This window comes from Pelodiscus sinensis, chromosome 6 (genome assembly GCF_052426305.1).
Source record: "Pelodiscus sinensis isolate ZL-2025 chromosome 6, ASM5242630v1, whole genome shotgun sequence".
In the NCBI taxonomy this organism is placed as follows: Eukaryota; Metazoa; Chordata; order Testudines; family Trionychidae; genus Pelodiscus; species Pelodiscus sinensis.
This window is the reverse complement of record NC_143057.1, coordinates 103,754,693-103,777,500: the sequence shown is the minus strand read 5'-3', so window position 1 is coordinate 103,777,500 and position 22,808 is coordinate 103,754,693. Positions and strand designations below refer to the sequence as shown.

Sequence of the window (22,808 nt, the reverse complement as noted above, 5' to 3'; positions counted from 1 at the left end):
AAATTGAGGCAATGGCAGAAGTAAAGGTGTTGACAGACTGTTTTACAAACAGGGCAGATGTGAGAAGAGTGCAAGAACAGAGGAGAGACGAAACAAGGTTAGTTAGTAGAAGCAAAAGAATGGGAGAGGGAAGGTCAAGGAAGCAGCTAGAAGAGTTATTTTTAAAGATGATCGTGCATTTATTGTCTTAAACAAGAAAGCACTTCCCCAGTACAAGAAAAAATTGAAACAGAGCCATCCCATGGACTAGAAAGGAAGGAATTATGGTAATATATCAGAAACGTATGCAGAGTTTGATCACCTTGGTGCAAGAATGCAGTGAATATTAAAGGCATGAATAGCATCCCTAGCCTCTGTTTGTCAGAGGCTGGAAATGGATGACAGGGGAGGGATCACTTGATTACCTGTTTTGTTTATTCCTTCTGGCTTTGGCCACTGTTGAAAGACAGAATACTGGGCTACATGGACCTTTGGTCTGACCCAGCTTGGCCATTCTTATGTTCTGAAAAGAGCAAACTAAACTCCTGTAAAAATTAAGTTTCTAATAATTTATTAATTATTTTGTCTGCAACACCACTTTGAGAAACCTGTTAACTAGCCATACGGGTTTGTTGACTTACCGGCGCCGCAGCCACAGAGCCTCACAGCTCCTATAGGCTTTAGTTTGCTGCTTGCAGCCAAGGGGAGTGGCCCGGCCCATGTCGCTTCCCACGCAGCCAGTTAACAGGTTTCTCAAAGTGGTTTCGCAGATCACTTTGACAAATGCTGTGATATAGGCATAGGTGACTCATGGTAGCACTTGAGAGATGCACCACCTCCCTGTGCCTCCACCGACAGTAATAGCTAAATGGGGCATCTCCTCATGCCCGCTTCCCTGTTCCTAGGTGGCCCTCCCTCCAGTCACTCATGTGAGTAAGTTTCTATACTATACTCATCTGACTGCTTTCTAGTATTCCATTAAACAACATGTCTAGGTTGTGCCCATGAAAGCTCATGATACCATCTACATGTTTTGTTAGCCTTTAAGGCGTAAGACTATTTTTTTTTAAGTATTTCATGTCTACCTTATTCACATTTCTTCTCTCATCCTCTCTCTAGAGGTAGCAATGTGTAGTGAAGTATGTTGGTTTGGTTTTATTTGTTTATCATAACAAATTACCTTAGAGGAAGCAATGCCAAAGAAATGCACTTTGCACTTGAAATGGAAAATGGTGAAAGTTTGTGATGGTGATTAGTCGTTAGTGGTATTTAGTCCAGTGTCTGAGACCACTGTCAGAAGGTTCTTCTCCTGCACAACAAGCTTTACTCATATTGTTGAGAATTCCACTGTGCCAAAGGAGTGAAGTTGTGGACCACAATCTTTTGTCGCAGAGCTTTAGACAGTCTTTTGGGTATATTGGGCCTAGGCAATGGAAAGCTTTCAAGATAAGGAGCAATACCTGGGAGGGGAAGCTCAGTGCTTTCTGCCCAGCAGGGTCACCAGGAGAAGGGCTGAAGCCCTGACTTGGTGAGACCTGGATCTCCAAACTTCTGAAGATTGTCATATACAGTCTGGCAGGTCAGTAAGTTTGGCCACCTTGCTATATAAAATACACAAAATGCAAGTATAATATTTATATTCAATTTGATTATTTTATAATTAAAGGTGAAATGAGCAAATAATTTGTCAATAACAGTGTGCTGTGACACTTTTTTTGTGTGTGATTTTGTAAGCAAGAAGTTTTTAAGCTGGGGTACATCAGACAAGTCAGACACCTACAAGGGGTATGAAAAGGCTGAGAGCCACTAAACCAGATGACCTCTCAAGGTCCCATTCTTAGGATTCTGTAAATTCTGATGACACGTTATTCAATCACTCATAACATATTTTAGAGGGTTTTTCTAAGGACTGTTTCTTCTCTCTCTCCACACTTGTGTAGCCACGACTGTACACGACTTGCAAAAACGAGGAGTCTATGGCACCTTAAAGACTAACAAATCTACTTGGGCTTAAGCTTTCATGGTTAAAAACTTCTTTGTCAGATTCTTGGAGTAGCAGCAAATGCAACAAGGAGCCTTTGCTTTTGCTTTATTTTCTCTCAGCTCTTTCCTCCTGAGTCCTGCACTCCAAATCTCATAGTTGCTGCAGATGTCTTCTGGATCTCCATAAGTAATGAGCAAACACTTATTTTCTGAATAAAACCTAAGTCTCAGTCAGAAAGCATATAGTACTGATCTCATGTAAAATTTCATTGAGCTCTCAGAAAAAACATGGCTACTAAACAAGGTACATAATGTTTGTACTAGGGATGTTTAAAAAGAAGGGAGGATGTTTTCAGCCGCTACATGTTTACATACAGGGGGGAGCAGGTGGCTCCATGGGAGCTGGTACATGTGGGGAGCTGACTTTTAAACTGGCTTCTCCTAAGCTGCCTGCCCAGGCCCGCGATGACTATCAGGCAGCTCCCATGAGCACCGGCTCCCCCACTGCCACCTCTGATACAGAGGCAGCAGCACAAGTGGAAGCATGGTGGCCCTTGGAACATAACCGAGGTTAACTGATGAGCCAAGGCCCTAATTTGTACACAGAAATTTAAAGAGTGGGTCACAACACACAAAGAATGAAATTTCTCACATACATACAATTAAATAGAAAATGTTTAACACTACTCTAAGATACATTTTAAAATAGGCTAATCATATCACAACATTATAGACAAAGACTTTAAGGACAGAAGGAACCATTGTAATTATCTATCTGACCTCCACCATAACACAGGACATGAGACTTCCCTGAATTAATTGCTACTTCAAGTTCAATTGCTGTGCTTGAACTAGAGCATATCTTTGAGAAATATATCCAATTATAATGTACAAATTTTCAATGATGGAGAATCTACTACAACCTCTGTTAAGTTCTTCCAGTGGTTAATTACCCCTACTATTAGTAATTTACCCCTTATTTCTAATTTTAGTTTGTCTGGATTTAGCTTTTAGCACTGTATCTTGTTATACCTTTGTCTGCTACATTGAAGAGTCCTTAATTATAAAATTTCAGTTCCTTGTGTAGGTATTTATAGACTAATCAAGATGCCTTTTAATTCTCTTTCTCCAGGTAGGTTGGCTTTCTGGAGTTTCTCATGACAACAAGTATTTTCCAGACTTTTACTTATTCTCCTGATTTTTCCTCTGAACTCATTCCAATTTGTCAAAATCCTTGAAGTGCGGACACTTGAACTATCAACTTTCCCTCTTTACCACTTGTTTTATATATGCACATTATAGTAGAGCTAGTTTCACTTCCCCTCTCAGTCAAGCTGGTCTTTTCAAGGCAGAAGCATGTGTGTCTCTCCCTCTCTCATACAAAAATAGTTCCTAAATATATATTCTTGGCCTCATGTAGACATCAACACAAGTTACAAGCAATTATTAACACAAGTTAAGCAGCACAATTCTACTTTTACCCTCCCCCACTTCATTAATTAATGTTAAAGATATACTACCTACCTTCTTCTAAAATTAACTCTAATCTCTCAAAAATATCTCTGGCCACAGAGACAACCTTATCAGCCGTTTCTCCTTACCCAAACTGATGGCGATCCAGATCTGTCTTCCCTAGTAATTGCAACAGTAACAGTATGGCATAGAAAAGAGATGCATCTTCCCACACAGTTTAGAGCTTTTCAGGTGAAACCAACTACTTGGAAAGCAAAAGGTCTCATGTGCTCCTGGTGAGAAACCACAAATGCATATTCAGCACTATCCACACAGATGGAAAATGACATGGATGAGGATAGCAAGATCTGCACCTGTTAGGAAATGGTGCAATCTCCAGGTGTGATAGGAGATAAAAATAGAACAGTCCCAGCTTCCTGTGAGTCCCTATCATTCCAGAGCAGCTGAAGACTTCACACTGTGTACTTGAGTTACTAACATCTGGAACAGCTCTGTCAGGAGGGAGGCTATGGATGTCACTATATAAACCTTAACCATGTCACAAATACAGGTTAAAATATTGTTCATGCCAGGTCTTAGTCCAGACTAATTTTGGTGGAAAAGTTGCACAAGCTGAGGGCTAGGGTAGAAGAGAAAACATCCCATTATATTTTTTGTGTAGCTCAGAGGTTCTGAATATTAGAAATAGCTGAAGAGAAATTAATTCATTTCCCAGGTAGCTTTGACCACCCACCTGTTTATTAATCTATGCCTCTGAAATATATATGCAGACAATACCTCGTCACATTAAAACTAGCTACATGTTCACTGATGGTATGCATATATGATCAGTGGGTGATTTCTTAAGGGCATGCTTTCTATTGTTGAGAGCTTACTTTGTTACATATTATTTGTACCCAGGACCCACATAATAAGCTTTGAGCACATTGATATTGTTGACTAATATCAACAATATTCTACTGCTATTGTTTTGTAGTCACAAAAACTCAAACCACCACCACCTACATTGCTTATCTAAAAGTACTTTTACTGTGGCATTATCAACCTCAGAGAAAGTGAGCTAAATTACACTTTCAAAACCCCAGGTACAAAGCCCATTTTCCTTTACCTTGTCTACCAAACAAGACAAATCTCAGAGGGGTAGTCATGTTAATCTGTAACTTTAAAAACAATGAGTAGCCCTGTGGTACCTTCAAGACTAAGTGTGTGTGTGTGTGTGTGTGTGTGTGTGAGAGCACACACACTTTGTCATGCCCATGAAAGTGTGTGCAAAACCCACTTTGTTGGACACGATGAGCTACAGCAAAGAAAAAAAAAGGGAGGGGACTTTCGGAATAAGAAGGGAGAGGGAAAGAAAAAAAAAGTATCTGTCAATTGTTGTCCCTGGTGCTAGTGAGGCTAATTGGGAGGGCTGGAAGTGTCCCATGCTTAGCTTTTGATGTCAATGGGGTGTTAAATGTAATGAAAGTTGATTTTATATGTCATCCAGTTCAAGTATTTGTTCAGGCCAAGGAAAACTGTTAAATTTGCATACAAAGGCCAATTCCATACTCTCCCTGTAATTGGCTTTTGAAATTCCTTTGTAGAAGGATGGCTACTTTTAAATCCATTAATGAGTGCTTGGCAGGTTAAAATGTTCCCCTACAAGTTTCCCTGTGTGACCATTTCTAATATCTGATTGATGTCCATTGATCCTTTGTTGTAGAGACTGTCCAGTGTGGACAATATACCCGGCAGAAGGGCATTGCTGGCACAGATCACATTAGAGGATGTGCAGTTGTATGAGCCTCTGATATTGTCACTTATGTGGTTAGGTCCTGTGATGATGTCGCTAGTACAGATGTGTGGACACAGTTGGCAACCAGGTTTATTGTAGGGGTAGGTTCCTGGGTGAGTGTGTCTAAGGTGTGAGGCTGTAGGGATCTGGCAGTCACTTCCTGGGAGCTGCAGTAAGTGCTGCTGGGACTCCACATTTCCCACTTTCCAGCCTCCTACCCTGACTCTCCTTCTGCACCCCAAACTCCTCATTTCCATCCCAGAGCCTGTGCCTTCACTCTCTCCTGCACTCCACCTACCTGCCCCAGCCTAGTGAAAGTGAATGAGAGTGGGACAGAATGAGGAACAGGAAGGGGGGATGGTGAAAATGAGAAGTGGGGCATTAGAAAAGGGGCAAGAGTGTTGAGTTTTGTATGTTTAAAAAGTTGGCAATCCCACTACCAACAGGGAGGTTAAATGGGCATCTGTTGCTTTCTAGTAGTTTGAGATTATTACAAGTTGCAAATTCCCTCTCCTGGGGATGATGCTAGTCGAAAATTATAATTAGATATTTTATCACAGAGTCTTTCAGAACAAAACAGATACAGACTTAAGAGCAGCATGCTGGAGAAAATACCAAGTTATAAAATGAGCATCTTAATATTTCTGGGATCATCCCAAAATTGAAAGGTTTGTGGTTGATAGAAAGTTGACCCAACAGTGATTTCAGGGATATATCCCCCAGTTTATCTTTAATATGGTGTTAAAGTAGTATCCTAATTTTAGGAAACCAAACAGATACCCAGTTAGAATTACTGAGACTGCATCCAGTTAATATATTTAAACAAAGTAGTGGCAAAATCTAATACCAGCTCTAGGAATGTGATTGACAAGAATCTAAGTAGTGAAAAATTGAATGAATCACTCCATGGATTAGATTAAGTAGTGACAGACTAAATGTGATAACCTTGTAAAAGATAACTAATAAACAATTATTGTAAGTGATACTTAGCTGCCTGAGATTTGATTGAATGCATCTGTAAAATAGATGATTGAAGGAAAACAATAACTTTAAAGCAGTTATATACATGCCTCTGCAATTACCACATTACTTGTACAAGATGCTTGGAATTAGAGACAATAAAAATTGTACTGATATTTGCTAATAAATCAACAGGTTTCCTATCATACTGGAACATCTTTAGAATTGGTTAAGTGTTTAACATTATGTTCACTGTCCTAATAGATTTAAAGCAATATTTTGCTTCTTGTGACAATAAAAGAGAATAAATATTCACACTCTGAATTAAACTTTACGCTGCTCTGCTGTTTAAAATCAGTACTTCTCTGGCACAAAAGAAGTTCAAGTCTGATTGGAAAGAATAAAACAACCTCTATCAAAAAATGGAAACATGAGGGAAATAAATATGACTTGCAAGAGATATTGCCCATTAATGGTTACATTTTGATTTCCTGAGAGTTAAGAATTCAGAAGTTTAAAAAACAGGAAAATTTGGAGGTTCTTTCATTTGTACATTTTCTTATTTAGTGGATGTATGCTTGTTCAACTATTTAATAGCCTAACGTTACATACACTTAAATCTAAGTGTTAAAATGTGAGCCTACTGGGAAGAATTTGCCAGATGGCAACCTGAGTGCCTGGAAGTTAATTTCTTCTTTAAGAAGAAAATAAAGCCTATAGAGCCATGTTGGTCCCAGATATTAGGGAGACAAAAAGAGAGAATATCTTTGATTGTAGCAACTTCTCTTAGTGAGAGAAAGTTCGTCTCTCACCAACAGATGTTGCACCAATAAAAGATATTACTTCTCCCACATTGACTTTTGGAGCCTGTCACTTATGGAAATAAATTAATGGAAATAAATATTGGATACACTAGCAGCAGCAGACAGTAGGATTACAATTGTGATAATACCTCAGGGCAGGTCTACACTAGGAAATATTTAAATAACTTATTTCAAAATAATAACTCCCAAAATAACTATTTTGAAATAGTGTCTTCACACTACAGGGAAGCCTTGAAATTAGTCCAAGGCAGGCTCCCTTAACGTGGATGCACTATTTCAACTTAGAGCCCCAGGAAGCACTAGGGAGTAAATACTCTGAATGACTCTGGGGAGTAGTTATTTCAAAATAGCACCAATGGAGCGTCCAAACTACTGCTATTTTAAAATAAGTGTTATTCCTCATGGAAAGCAGGAGTTATTTCAAAATAACCAGCCCCTTATTTCGAAATAATGGGCTTGGTAGTGTGGATGCTCCACTTTTGCAATAACTCCCTAGTGTAGACCAGGACTCAGCCTGCTAAGTTCTTTCCAAACACTAAGGAAGACACGTAAGTACACTTTTGGATCTGTGTCTACACACCTAAACCCCAGACATAGATGCCTAAATCCAATTTAGATAGTGTTGCCAATTTTGGTTGGATGTACTCCTGGAGGTTTCATCACGTGACATTTTTTAATTAAATATGAATTTATAATACTTGAAAAACAACAAAAAATAGTCTAGTAGCACTTTAAAGAGTAACAAAACATGTAGATAGTATCATGAGCTTTCGTGGGCATAACCCACTTCTCCAGGGAAAACCCACTTCTCTGGTCATCTGAAGAAGTGGGTTGTGCCCACGAAAGCTCATGATACCATCTATATGTTGTTAGTCTTTAAAGTGCTACTACACTATTTGTTGTTTTAAAGCTTTTCCTGTTACAGACTAAGTCGGCTACTCCTCTGAAGCTATAATACTTGGACACTTCAGGAGAAGACTGGAGAGTTGGCAACCCTTGTTTTAGGGAGTGGGATATGGGTTCTGAGAGTGGGATGCAGGATCTAGGCTGGAGCATGTGATTGATGTGTAGGAGGAAAGCTGGGGGTTAGCACTTACCCAGGCCATGTTGCTCTTGGAGATACATCCCTCTGGCAGTGGCTTCTCCTAGTCAGGGGAGCCAGAGAGTCTCCATATACCACTGCCTGCAAGCTCCCCCCGCCCCGCTTGGCAGCTACCATTGTCTGGGAAATGCAGCCAATGGGAGCTGCAGGGACAGTATTAGGCTCTTTCAGGAGTAGCCAGAGTGAAAGCAGACAAGGGACTCTGCTTTTGCTCCACTGCCACACTGGACTGTTAGTGCCCAAAATCTCCCAGCTTGTCTGAAATCGCCTCCAGGAGACAAGATGTGATTCTGGGTATTGAGGTATGTTGGCAGGGCAGTGGGAGGAAACTTCCATTGTTACTGACTGTGCTATATCAGATAACTGGACAAAGCAACACTAGGAAAATTAGCATCTATTTTACTGCAATGTTTCAGGCACAATTGCTGAACAATGACATAAAATTTCTTACCATGGACACCCCCATTAAAACCTTAAAGCTCTTAGTGATGTCAGTCAAGCAGCCAGTATCCTTCATGAGCACCAAATGTCATTTAATATGTTGGAGTAGAATCAAATTTCTAATCTGCTCAAAACAGACATAAAATCTCTTTAAAACACAAAAAGCCAAAACCATATTGTTAGCAGGGAAACTTGATCCAAAAATGTCCCTATACAAGCTAAGGAATGTGTCATTATCTGCAACACTGTGATAACATTTTGCTTGTTTGCAAATTAAAGGTTATTAACAAAAAACAATAAGCAACCTTTTGGAACAGGAACACAATCTGACCTAGTGATCGGTCCTTTGTAGATTCCTACTTCTGGATATTATCATAATCTTATATGGGACATACTCAACTAATACCAAAAATGCTGCAGAAGATAAGCCATTAGGCACTTTGTATTATGAAGACCCAAGCAAACATTCAGCAAAAATAGAGGCACGGACTGTAAAGAAGAAGAAACTACTATGATGTTTAAAAACAAAAGCGCCAGACAGAGGGGCACTAGCAAACAACAGCTACAATTATATTGGCTTAAAGTATCTTTAGTGATAAATGTGACATAGCACAAGCACCAGCAGCTGGTGTTTATGACATAAGGTAAGAAATGTTGACATTTATCAAAAGTGTTTACTGGGACACCTAAGAGCCATAATAATGTACATTAGACAGTTAGAGCACCTGGTACAGTACAAAAGGACATATCAGATAATTTTCCCCAAACCAGGCTTCCTGGCAGTCCCAGAGCCACAAGGATGAAATAGGTTTACTAACCTGATTAGCATTTCAGACTGCGACACCAATTTGTGCATCATTTTAGTATATTGTTAAATAGAATCTTTTGATGGAAAAAAAAAAAAGAAGGAGGTGGAAAACAATTGCTTTAGAAATCATGGAAAATCAGGCAGTGCAAGCTATCATTCTTTCCCTTATTCAGTTCAGGGACTAGACTGACATTTTACATAAGACGTTTTCGAAATGCTACAGAAAATGAAGTCACATACTGAAACTCAGTATTTACTGTCTGTTTCTCTCTCACACACAACACCACCATGACTCAGTGTCAAAATTAGGAATTTCAAAAATGAATTGCCCACGGAAATGAATTGCTCTCCCCTGAAATTCAATGTACAGTTAATTCTCTTACGGTCCTTTGACATTCCTATAATACAAGATTATCATTATTTAAGTGATACAAAAGTAAGCTACTAATGTAAAGTAAACTGTACCATTGCCCCTTTTATTCTGGTAAAAGAAAGACAAGCAAATCCTATTTCTGAAGGAAGTGAGTGTGTGTGTGTGTGTGTAAGAGAGAATCAAATGCAATGAGTTTGTAATTCATTTTACCTGCAAAGGTGCTGCACACTTTGCATGAATAACAGGACTAGCTCCATATATACACAAAAATGCATTTGTTTGAAATCAGCCATATACAGTAGTAAATAAATACTATGCAGCCACTGTTCTTGTCTGTACAAAATGATTGAATAAAGGTATCATCATTTAAGAGAAAGAGGTATGGTACCATTGACTACACTGGTTTACATCTTTAGCAATTAACTACCATTTAAGTACTATATAAAGAGAAGTGCAATTTTCAGAGTGCTTAACATTTTCATTATTTCCTCTCTTTATCTGCGATTAAAAGTCAGTGAATTTATGCAAATTCATTTAGAGTGTAATTGCGGCATCATAATGACTCATTTAAAGAGGACTACCCCCTAGTCTACACTACATGGTTAGGTTGATCTAGTTGTGGATGTGTCTTCACTTGAATTTGGCTCCTGTTGGAGTAAATGCCTCCCTACACCAAGTGGCAAGTCAATAAGAACAACGAGAAGTCCACTTCGTCTTTGTCCACGAAAGCTTATGCTCCAATAAATCTGTTAGTCTATAAGGTGCAACAGGGCTTCTTGTTGTTCTTGCAGATTCAGACTAACACGGCTACCCCTCTGATACTAGTCACAGTCAGTGTAATTTGTCAATGCAGATCAGTAAACACTACGTTGTTTATGTTGACTATTCCTAGCTCCCAAGAGCCATCCCACAACACCCACATTGACAATACAATTGATAAAAGCACTCCTGTAGAGAATGTGTGCTACCAACACAAGAAACCAAGTAAGCATGCACACAAGCAATGTAACAGCCATGGTGGCTGTAAACCAACATAAGTTAGTTGATATAATTCTGTAGTGTACTCACAGCTTAACAGAAGATGACACTTAGAACTAGTCAGTTCAACATATCAATATATATTTTGGGATATATTTTTAATGGCAATTCATTTTTAAAGTTTGTCCTTTGGGGAAATCAGCTGGGATGGGGTAGGGGAGGGTGAAGAACAGTTCTTTCATGATCTACTAAACAGAAGCAGAAATTGTAATCAAGCTGACAAGATCATTTTGAACATGTGTTGTTTAGCAAACAAACTGCATGTCATATAAAGAAAGAGGGATGTTACACTGAAATATCTGACAAAGACAGGCTACATCTAGGTATGTGAGATCACTTCAATAAAAGAAATGCATACCACTCTAGTACCTATCAGTGGCTTAATCTCATTCAATTTTCAAGCATCCAAGTCAATGCATACTCATGTAACCACCAGGCACTCATTTCTGGAGTTATCCCCAAAGAGTCCATTTCTTTAGAGATGCTTATAAGCATGAGCAGCACAGTGCTAAGGGGCACACCCCTGCAGACTATCATCTTCCACTGCAGTGAATTTAATTTGTCAGATATTCCACATGTGCAGCCCTTTAAGAAGACAGTAGCCGCAGGCATTCAAAGGCTGTGGTTGAGCCATTGGTCAGGTACTTGAGGAAGAGAAGAGGGAAGAGAAAGATTATTGGGGGGGAGTATTAACTGAAACTGATACAACTGGCAAATAAACATGTCACAGCCCAGTAAGCTGTTAACACTCTTATAGGGCAATTAATATATTAGCATTTAATAGCTGCAAGTTAGCATTGTCCTGCATGTTGAATACAAAGGGTTTGGGATCATGGTTCCCCCCAAAACACTCCGCCACATAAATCCATCTCAACCATGTTATTACTGAGACCACATTAGCATCTTCAAAGCTCTGTCTGAGTTTTTACCTTTGGCCTGTCTGGCTGCAAACCCCTCTCCTCTCCTCCCACTCCCCCTGAGAGTTCAGAAGCAGGCAAATGTGACATATTTGTTCCTATAACTGACTGCCCATGACGTCTCAGCAGCTCTTTTGGATTTTAAACAGCCACATTCCATACGCTATGCAGTCCTTATGGACTCTCCCAACATGGGTAGCCTGCATTTGACATTGTCTTGACACTGGAGAGCTGTAATAACGATTCTGCTTTAACAATCCCAAATAAGTTCTTTCAGTTTCCAAAGCTGAAGAGGCTTTGCTAATTAATCTGTTGGAAAGGGGGGAGGGGGGAACGCATGAAGGATCTCCAGCCTAGCACTCCAGCTTGGGCAGGTCATTTGAGAAGTGAAGACAAAGTGATTTCGCCTCTGCCCTGGGCTGTATGAGCTTCCAACCCACAGCGAGTCCCACAGAAGAGCGTAGTAAGCAGGCAGCGTCTTTCCTTCTCTCACTCAAAGCGACCTGAAGACGAGCTCTGTCTCCCCCCTCGGCTAACCCGAGCTGGTCCAATAGAAGACCCACCCTGTCTCTCTAACATCCCGGGACCAACAAGCGGCCACAACGCTGCATCAGGAACCTTGACAGGCACTTCATGCAAGCACTGAACACTGGCGCGCCCTTCAATTTGGCTCGCTCCCTGCCATCTGAAACCCCCCCTTCTGCATGGCACGGACTAGGATTGCCTGGCACATCTGCACTTCTCCCCCCCCCCCCCCCATGGCAAGCAGTACTCTAGGGGGAAGAAGCTTTGCTCTGGCTGCTCCCAACTCGCCTCGCCTGGCAGCGGCTTTTGTCTCTTCAAGTGAGACTCGAGGAGAATATTAATGAGCCTGGGAGGGTCTGGCGAAAAGCTCGCCAGACCCGTCCAATTCAATGTCAGGGAGGAGGTGAATGGCCGAGGTGGCGGGAGAGCGCGGAGCCCAGCTGCAGAACGCTGGGCAGAGGGAGGAACATGATGGAGAAGGGGACGGGGGGGGAACAGACCTGGCTCTGCCCCCCAAGACATCTCAGCAAAGCAGTCACCTTGCAAGCGACGCTGCGCTAGATTCCCCCGCCGAGGCAAGGAGGGGCAGCACACGAGCTCGCCCCATTCCTCAGCGGGTGAGGCTTTAATTTGCAAAAGCTCATTCATATCCCAATACAATACAAAACACCGGGGGGGGGGGGGGAGAGACCACCCCGCTCGGCTGCCGCCTCCTACCTGGGATCGCTAGGTTGGTGAGAGGGAGGCGGTGGATGCTTTCTGGCAAAGTTGCCATCCAGTCTGCGAATTTCGGCTCACTCTTCCCTTGCGACGAAGCCATGCTGCTGCCTTGGTCGCCCGTGCCCTCCGCGCTCTTCTGCCTGGCAGCTTCACTGCCTGTAATCCAATGTTTGCCGCCCCAGCCCGGCTGGAGTTTACACGCTGCTCGGCGCCACACCCACAGGATGGCGCAGACACATGCTAATTTTCATAATTATTCCAAACACTCCGCGCAGCCACCGGGCTCGCGGCAGCTTTTCGCTCTCACCCACCGCTCCGGCTTGAATGCCTGCCCTGCCCGGAGCCGCCGGGCCTGGCTTTTTAGCTGGCTCCCACACGCCTCCGTCCCGCCTTTGTTAGCCACGCTTCGGGCTGGGGTTTTGCTCATTCGTTTGTAATCAATGGCTCCTAATAACCCCCCACCCAGGGAGAAAGTATTTTGCTTGTGTGCCTCCCACCCCAGCCCCAATAGGGGTCTATGCTTCTGGGGCTGACCCGCTCGGAAACATGATTTTCATTTCACTCCTCACGCAAAAATGCTGACGTGGTCCTCTTGTTCTTCTATCTGTGGGGTTCACCGCGCCGTTGCCTCTTCTGAGGGTCACACTCTGGAGTAAAGGGTGACCTAAGTGTCTGCTTTTCCTGGGGGGAAGTCAGGGTGTGTACTCATGAATTAATTCAAATACCCCTTTCAGTGTATGGGTGTGTACAGCAGTTTAGGTGGGGGATGGGGTAAGAAGGGCACCTTCTGCTACAGGGGGACATGGACACGAGTGGGGAGAAAAAACACTCCCCTGACTTCCCCCTGCCCTTTCTGCTACAGCCATGTGAGATGAGGAAAAAAGGGGGTCTCCTCAAAGGGAGGTCACCCCAGGAGCCAGTGGCATGGCAGCAGTAGTTGCAATAGGATGGGATGGCTGGAGAGCAGTGCTGAAGATGAGCAGGCATGAAGCCCTAAGAAACTCCATTTAGTACACATAGCAGGTCTCCTCAGCAACATAGCCTATGCAGAAGCACACAAACAAACATGCAGGGGGCTGGGAAAGACCTTGTAAGACCAGCTAAGCTCAATGAAGAAGACTGAAGGAACCATGTATCCCTGGAACCATGTATCCCTGACAGCAGTGTTCCCTCAAAGATTTTCCATCTGTGAGCAGATTGAGTTTTGTCTTCTGCACTAATAGTGAGGTCATGTGCGCTTGTTCGGATGTGTACCACCATTGCACCCACCAGTTGCTAATAAATATATTCACATTATATTAAATGTTATGGAAGAAAGAATACTAAAACAGCCCTTTCCCAGTCACAAAGAATAAAAAGAGCTGTTAAACCAGCACTTTCACCTACGCATCTTTATTATTATGGCTGACTCCAAGTGCCAATGTACTGTATTTAGCCCACAATCTGCTTATTGATCACCTCTGTCACCACACACAACACAGAAGGCCTTACAGTCATTCTGAAAGAAATGGGAGCTTCCTAACAAATGAGCCTGTAAATAATGAATTGTGATGGTTGCAGCAGGTACAAGACCAATCCCATTTAGATTGTTTAACTATAAAAAATTTAGTTAAAATCAGATAGCACGGAAGGAAAAGATGGAACTAAATGTTGCTAAAATACAGAAGTTATCAAAGCCCAGGCCAAAAGAAATCTCAGCTGAAAAAAAAAACCCCAACCTTGGTTAAAGCTTAAATGTAAAAATGAATAGCAGTTTAGAAATGTAAGCAACTTAAATGAGTAATTTGTTCATAACTTCAATTTACATACACGCTCCCCCCCCAAAAAAAAGCTCTTTGAAAGTCTAAAATCATTTTTAAAAGAAAAAAGTTCAAAATGTTGGCTAGCAAACGGTAAGCCAAGAAAGTTTAAAATATTTAGTCTCTCATAATAAACAAAGCAAGGGACCTCAAATTTACAAAAAAAAAAAACTTAAAAAATTATATATCTAAAATAAATCAGCTTTTTAAAAATGGCACTAAAATTCATTCAAATATTTTATTCAAGGTTGCAAAACTGACAGCTACTCTTTACCTGGCAGCAAGCATCTACTGACAGCCTTAACTTTGTCAGTTGACTCTTTAAGTGTCCTGATGCTTTCACAAAGTTTAACTTTTTTTCCCTTAAGTGATTAATATTAAAAATAAAATAAGTGAAAATAAAAAGAAACCCAAAATAAACACCTTAATCCTTTTGTCAATAATAAAGCAACTAAAACAATACAAATTATCATTAAAATAAAATTTTACAATAATTATAGGTATTCCTGTAAAATACAAAAAATAATACTTCTAACTTAAAATCTTTTAAAAGCTCAAAAAGGCCACTAGCTGGATGGTTTAAAAACAAAAACCAACCTAGCGGGTGCACACGCCCGCTCCCGCCCCCCATCAATAGAAAATAATAAAGTCTAACTATTAAACTCCTATTCAAAATAAGGATGTGAATAGTTAACATCACACTTACTGGGTGATGCTTACTACTGAAGGTCAACCAGCGGGCTGCTCCAGCTCTGTGGGGCCTGGCACATCACAGGCAGAGATGCTCGAGCTTGGAAGGATCAACTTCTACCACAGCCAGCGCCGCTGATCACCCTCCTCTATATAAGATATTTGAAGACTTATCAGGTCTCACTTCAACTCTTCTTTTCTCAAGACTAAACATGCCCCAGTTTCAAATCTTTCCTCCCAGACCTGGTTTTCTAAATTTTTTGTCTTTTTTGTTGCTCTCTTCTGGTTTCTCTCCAAGTTCCATCCACATCTTTTTTAAAGTGTGGCACCCAGACCTGCACACAGTAGTCCAGGTGAGGGTGGCCTCAACAGTGCCAAGTAGAGACTGGCAGTTACTTCCTGTGTTTTACATACAATACTCCTATTAGCACTCCGCAGAATGATATGAGCTTTGTTTGCAGTTACATCACATTGGTGACTCATATTCAATTTGTGATCCACCATTATCATCAAATTATTTTCTCTAGTACACTTAGATAGCTATTCCCCTTATTGAAATTGTGTGGTGTTTTGTTGTGGTAGGGCTGTCCTCTGTTCCTTACACTGGCTTTATGTACTGTAAAGAGTCAACTTCAAGGTCTTGGTCTTTATTTTTCAAGTGCTCTTTGATCTAGACTCAGCAAATCTAATATTTCACATAAAGCCAGCAGTGGGCAATAAGTGGCCTGTGGGTCAGACATGGTTCTCCAGGTTAGCCCCAGCAGGCCACCAGATGCTTTATTTACCTTTGTGCCTGCAGGTATAGTGAGGGACAGGCTGCCACTTCCTGCAGCTCCCATTGGCCAGGAATGGTGATCCACGGCCAACGGGAGGTGCAAGCGGCTGTACCTGTGGACACTCAGGTAAATGAAGTGTCTAGTGGCCCAATAGATGCTGATCGTGGTGAACCACAGCTGGCCCACAGACCAGTTATGATCCACCCCTACATAAATATTTGGGATGGAGACTGGGATCAATGACTCCACTTCTCAGGTGCATTGGAACTTTCTAGTTTCTGGGCTAAAGGTTAAGCTAAGTTGTGCAGGGGACAAAGCATTCCCAGGGGTCAGCCTGACATTTTTTAGCAAATTCCCACACAAAATGATAGGGAACCAACCCAACAAACCTCACCATCTTCCACACTAACTGGAATGTGCACTTGTTAAACTTGCCTTCTCTGGCTAAGACATTCTGTTATGGGTTCTTGGACTGTGGCTTCCCTGACGCAAACACAAAGCAGGAAGAATATAAAAAACAACAGCAAGCCATAGCTTTACCTAAACAAAACACTACAGCACACACTCAATTCTCTGCATTGGGAGTGGATGAGAAAGAGAACGAACCATACATGACTGATGATAGTCACATTACTGAATGCATTACTGGAGGCCACAGACATATTGCAGTGATAGTTTAAGAACCTATATGGACTAGTCTAGCAGTAAAGTGACCTAACTGAAGACTTCAGGGTATCTGGTCTCCTGAGACACAAATGGAACATATTTTTCCTGGTCATTTGCAACAACCTCCTGACGAGGAGCAGGAACATAGTAAGGAATTGATAAACAGTACTGGCAAGAAATTGAACTTTCTGTCCTTGCTTCTATGAAATGTCCTGGATCAGAGTTACTAATTCCCTGTCATATGAGAAGTTTTAGTGTTTGCTGAGTCCAGCAGTTACTGTGACATCTTATTTTTTTTAAATGACATGAAAATAAAACAAACTCAGCTAAAAGTAACTGAGTCTAGTCTGTTAATGGTTTCTGTCTTAAATCCTGTCAATGGCTTTCTGATCCCACTCATTCTTTCTACAGCACACATTTCAGAGCTCAGGTGAATCAGCAACATGGACCTCATTTTTTCTGTTCCTAGGCTACGTCTACATTGGCATGATCTTGCGCAAATACTTTTAACACAAGAGTTTTTGCGTTAGAGTATTTGTGCAAGAGAGCGTCTATATTGGTCCGGGACTCATCGTAAGAACGATGCGCTTTTGCGCAAAAGCACGTCTACATTGACGGGATGCTTTTGCACAAAAGCAGAAGTCTGGAACCATTTTGAAGAGGGCAAAAGGGTACCAGCCCTTTCCGGGGGCGGGGGCAGCAAAACTCAGGTGGCCCTAGGGCCAGCTCGAGTTCTCTCCCCCCCCCCACTAGCCCTCACACACGTAGCCCAAGGACATGTGTGGCCACAGTGGGGACTTCCCTCAGGGAGCCAGCCAAGGCACCGGGAGCAGGTGAGGGGCTCACACAGGGCTGTGACGCTGCGGTTTTCCCAGGAGCAGCTGGCTGTGCCTCACAGCTAGGCATGGAACAGTGTGCCATTCTGTGTGCTGCACCCTTGCGGCGGTGTGAGCTCTGGCCTGAGCCCCTGAGGCCCTGGCTCATTCCAGCCAGCATCCACCCTTCCCCCCTGGTCCCGCTGGATGTGTGTGAGCAGCACAGTCCCAGGCATGCCCTGGAGCTGCCTGCCGCAGCCACATGCCGCTCGGTCTCCAGGCTGCACGTGGTTGCACGTGCTGCATACTGCTAATGTTACACAGCGTGCAGCTCACACGGCCTGAGTGATGCTCTCTCCCTCTCCCCCCTCCGGGCGACTGGCTCCCCCCTGCCCTTGTGAATGCAAAGTGCAACACTCATCAGTGGACCCTTCCCCGGCCTCTGAGGATGCATGGGAAACGTCAGGGCTGCCGGAGAGGGCCTCCGCCTGGAGGGCCCCTCTGCTCCCCTGGTCTGCCTCGTCCTCTGACCCACTGGGCAGCTGTGCTTCCTCCTCCACCTCACTGGGCCTGGTGATGGGGGGGTGCCTGCAAGTGTCCACCGGCACTGAGGGTCCGTGGAGTGGTGGTGCCTGGCCCAGGATGGCATGGAGCCATTGGTAGTGGGGGCAGGTGTCGGCTCCTACCTCCTGGCCCTCACTGGCCTGGACATAGCCCAGGTGCAGCTCTTTGACCTTAGCCCAGACTTGTTCCAGGGTCTGGGCTGGATGACCCTGGTCAGAGAGCGCCTGGGCCATGTGGCAGAATATGTCCGTGTTGCACCAACGGGACTGTGGGTCATGGAGGGCCTCTTCCTCAGCCCAGAGGTCCAGGAGGGCCTCGAGCTCCCCTGCGGACCAGGAAGGGGCGTGGCGCTTTGTGTCTCTTGGTGCCTCCTGTGCTGGGGGTGCGGGTTGTTCCCCCCCTGGAGCGGCCATCCTCGGTGGACTGGTGGCTGTTTCAGGGAACAGAGCCGCATGGCAGTGCTCTGGGCAGAGGTGGCAAAGCTGCTTCTGTCTCGTGGCCTCTGCAGGCTGCGTCTGCCTTCAAGGGGACTTGGGTTAGCAAAGAGTCTGGAGCTGCCTGCAGGTACAGAGAATCCAAGCAGCCACAAGGGCTTTTTTCCGTTTACACTGCTTTTGCGCAAAATGTCTTGGCTGCCTGTCTACACTGGCCTCTTGTGCAAGAACAGTTGCTCAAGACGGCTTCTTCCTGAGTGGGAGCATCAGAGAATTTGCGCAAGAAGCACTGATTTCATACATTAGAATGTCAGTATTCTTGCACAAGAACTCACGGCCAGTGTAGAACTCTCGGCTGCTTTTGCACAAAATCTTGCCAATGTAGACACAGCCCTAGTGTTTTTCTTAGTGACTGGGGGTGCATGTGTTAGTTCTGCTAGCACAAGAGTAAAGGCAGTAGGCGTCTATGTCCTTGTATTTGTTTCAAAGTCTTTTACACTTTTGGGCACACTGTCAGGGATAGTTTTGACAAGTGGTTTTGGCATGCATGGTATATCTATTTTCTTGGTAAACTGCCAGGCACTTTTGTTTGGATTCTAACTTTCTCACCTACTTGCAATGGAAGTAATTGTTGAGCATTTTTATCATAGTATTTCTTCTGGTTCCAAATTCATTTTGTTGCTGCTTCTGAGTTAAGTGCCTTCCCTTCAGGAAGATTAATAAAATTAGGCAGAATGACAAATGTCTGAATAGTTACATTGAACTGGTAAAGGACTGTGAAGCATGTTGCCTTTTTTTTAATACAGTTCTAACTATTCAACCCTTGAATGGATTACCACTTTTTTTTATCAAGTTCTTGATAGTTTTGACACTCTGCAAGCTCATTCAACTGTAATAATAACAGTAAAGACTTGATGTGGTGTGCTTGAACAGGTAGGTGAAAGGAAATTATAGAAATGAGCCACTTGGACCATTATAGGCTATCAACTTCTCAGGAATCTGATGTTGAGTAAGCTGTAATTTAGGAAGTGGTATTGCATTGTTATTCAGTGTAGTGTACAAAAACTCAGTTTAAAAAAAGTCTGAGAAGTACTTACCCATTTAAGTAAACTTCACAATGCAGATAAGTCAGACTTCTCCCTAGCCCAAAGAGCAGTGGAACCATTTATTGCCATACGAAGCAGTTAAAAAAAATTAAATAGAATTAAATGTATGCTTTTGATGTAACATCTACAATACATTTTTTAACAGAAGCAGAGCTCAAGGAGGGATTTGAATAAAGGCAAAGTATGGAGAAGATGTTCTATCACAGGCAAGACATGCAATCTTCGGCGAGCAATATAGAAAAGAAAGCATAGAGAGATTTGTGGGATGTGTGAGCAAATGTACAGAGGCGTAGCGGGGGTGTTATGTGCCCAGGGGTGAAGGCAAAATTCACACCGCCTCCGCCATGTGGCGGGGCCCCGAACCTAGCGCACGGCTGAGCTTGACCTGGGCGGGGGGGAGGGAGCTTGTACTTCTCTAGTTTGGGGCCAGGCCCCACATGCACTAACCATCTGGCAGAGGGGGAGGAGGGCAGGCTCGGGGCAGAGAGGTGGGGAGGAGGCGTCTCCAGCCGGAGGCAGTGGGCAGAGGAGGAGTAGGCAAGCAGAGGGATGACAGGGGAATTGAAGGGGGACAAAACTGGTGCCCCTCTAGCATGGCACCTGGAGGCAACTCCCCTTCCCCCACACACACACGTCCTCCTCACTACCCCACTGTGAATAATCCACCTCTTAGGATATTTATTGTTTAATGAATTTCTTATTTTACTAACTACAGACACATATAAATTATAAGTTTTTGTGGTTTACATTCTGTTAAATACTTTTTTCTCTTTAATTTGTTCATATCCTGTTCTCATTAGGTTCATGTCTTTTACATAAAAAAAAGTCAAATTTTTAAAATATATGTTTTATAAAATACAAGAGAAATAAATGTTATACAACCTAAATATGAATTTCATCACTATATTTCAATCAAACATTTAAAACCACTGTTATAGCAAATGAGTAACTCATTGCTTTAATGAATAAAATGTAAAAAAGATTTTGAGCATATCTAATTTGTTGTAAACAATCTGTAATACTTCCTAACTGCCTAGTTACTTATCTAATTAAACTAACTGTTTTTCATACTATCACAGAGTGATAAACTACACAAGAGTTATAAATGTAAGAGATTAACTTACCTGTTAAAATAACACTCAGAAAAACTTTTAAATAAAACTAACACACAACATGAGAATCACCCTCACTTTCCTGAAGGCACTTGAAGCAATAAGTAGTCTAAGACTGAGGATACACTGCAAGCATGGCTTTCTGTCTGCCACAAGGACTTTTTCCTTCAGGCTGCCATGAGATTCTATCCTTACATAAAAGAGAGCGGTCTCTCTGAGCTGCTCTTCCAAATTTCACACAAGCCTTTCAACTGAAGCCATCGATATCAAGATTCAAGGCCAGCCTTGCCTTGAGCAGACTGCCTTGCCAGGTGTTCACAGTCACAACATCCAAACATGTTTAAGACTTAGTTGAGAAAGCCATGTTAATCCAAGTCTCTGCTATGACTGGGAGATGTGGGGAACCTATAGAAAACACCAGCATTTTCTTTGGAAAATCCACATAAAAACGTGGGGGGATTTTTACCTCAATAAGGCCAAGTCCTTTAGAATTGAGGCTCTGATTATCCAGCACCAGTTGAGGTAGAGTGGGCACTGTGTGCACGTCTGAAATATTTTTACCAAAACTCCTGTCTGCCCAACTCGTCAAAGGAGAAAGGAAACAAAGAGGCCAAAAGGAATGGTATATAGCAGTGTTTCTCAACCTTTTTTTTATGTTTCAGAGGGGTAGCTGAGTTAGTCTGTAACAGGAAAAACTTAAAAAACAACAAATAGTCTAGTAGCACTTTAAGGACTAACAAAACATGTAGATGGTATCATGAGCTTTCATGGGCAGAAGTGGTTTTTGCTCACGAAAGCTCATGATACCATCTACATGTTTTGTTAGTCTTTAAAGTGCTACTAGACTATTGTTTTTAAGTGTTGCCTTTTTTATAAAGTACCCTTTTTAAAATAATAATTATAAGTACCCCCAATGCACCCACCCCTTCCCAAGAGCCAGGCACCAGAGGTATGGGATGGGTAAGGTAAACCTGCCTTTAAAGTGACCGCTCCTGCTGTCCGGTCTGGCTGCCTTGGCTCACAGTGTGTACAGCAGGGGTGGCCAAACCGTTCCGGTCAAAGAGCCAAGATCCAGCTGGATCCAGTGCGAAAAGCTGGGGCAAAAAGTTATATAGGGGAAAAAAGGGATTGGCCCTTCAAGAAGGCTTTTTGAGGCTTTTTGGCTTCAGCAGGCTCCCATCAGTGGCCGCCATATTGGATCCGCCATTTTGATCCGGACAGCTCCCCTGCCCCGGTGAGCATAGGGGAGCTGGGAGGCGTGGGCTGTGTTCAGGGGCGCGGAGGCAGTTTCATGAGCCTCGAGTGGCTTTGCAAGCTGCACTGACGGGAGAAAGCTCCCCAGGTTGGCCACGCCTCATGTACAGGGAGGCAGCATGTGGCCCAGCTCCCGACTTGCTGTCCCATGTGTCATGTAGGCCTGTGAGACGTGCGTTCTGGTCCCACCCCAGCCTGGAGCTCCCCCTAGCATGGCACCTGGGGACAGCTGCCTCCCCCCACACGCTATGCCTCTGCACATGCATTGAGGTTGCTGTGCTTTTCTCCAGTATTTGCAGGTGTTTTACTCCCTTTATGTTAGTGTGCAAATCCATTCCTTCCAAAGTAACTGGCCTTCTTATACCCCAGAAATGAATGCAAAAGTCCATATGACCCATGCTAGGAAGCAAAACAACAAACTGCACGTGTGCATCTACACTACTCCTTAGCTTACAATAAGCTACACAATTTGTGCTTTGCAAATTTGTCTACATAGTGCCAAATTTCAAAATAACTTGCTATTCTGAAATGCCCCTTAACCCTCATGGAACGAGGGCTACTGGGACTTCAGAATAAGCAGAATAATCTATTTTGAAATAACAGGCTTCTTCAGTAGGGCTACGTCTACACTGGCCCCTTTTCTGAAAGGGGTATGTTAATTTCAGAGGTCGT

The 22,808-nt window shown here is 43.0% G+C and overlaps 1 protein-coding gene across 1 annotated transcript in view; it reads right to left on the bottom strand.

The window, feature by feature from the left end:
- Positions 1–13,301, bottom strand: part of PLCXD3 (phosphatidylinositol specific phospholipase C X domain containing 3) — a 132,675-nt gene extending 119,374 nt beyond the window's left edge. The window contains exon 1 of the mRNA XM_006139494.5: positions 12,918–13,301. Coding sequence (XP_006139556.3) covers positions 12,918–13,020 — 103 coding nt within the window. The 5' untranslated portion in view covers positions 13,021–13,301. The remainder of the gene's footprint in view (positions 1–12,917) is intronic.
- Between the last annotated feature and the right edge of the window lie 9,507 nt (positions 13,302–22,808).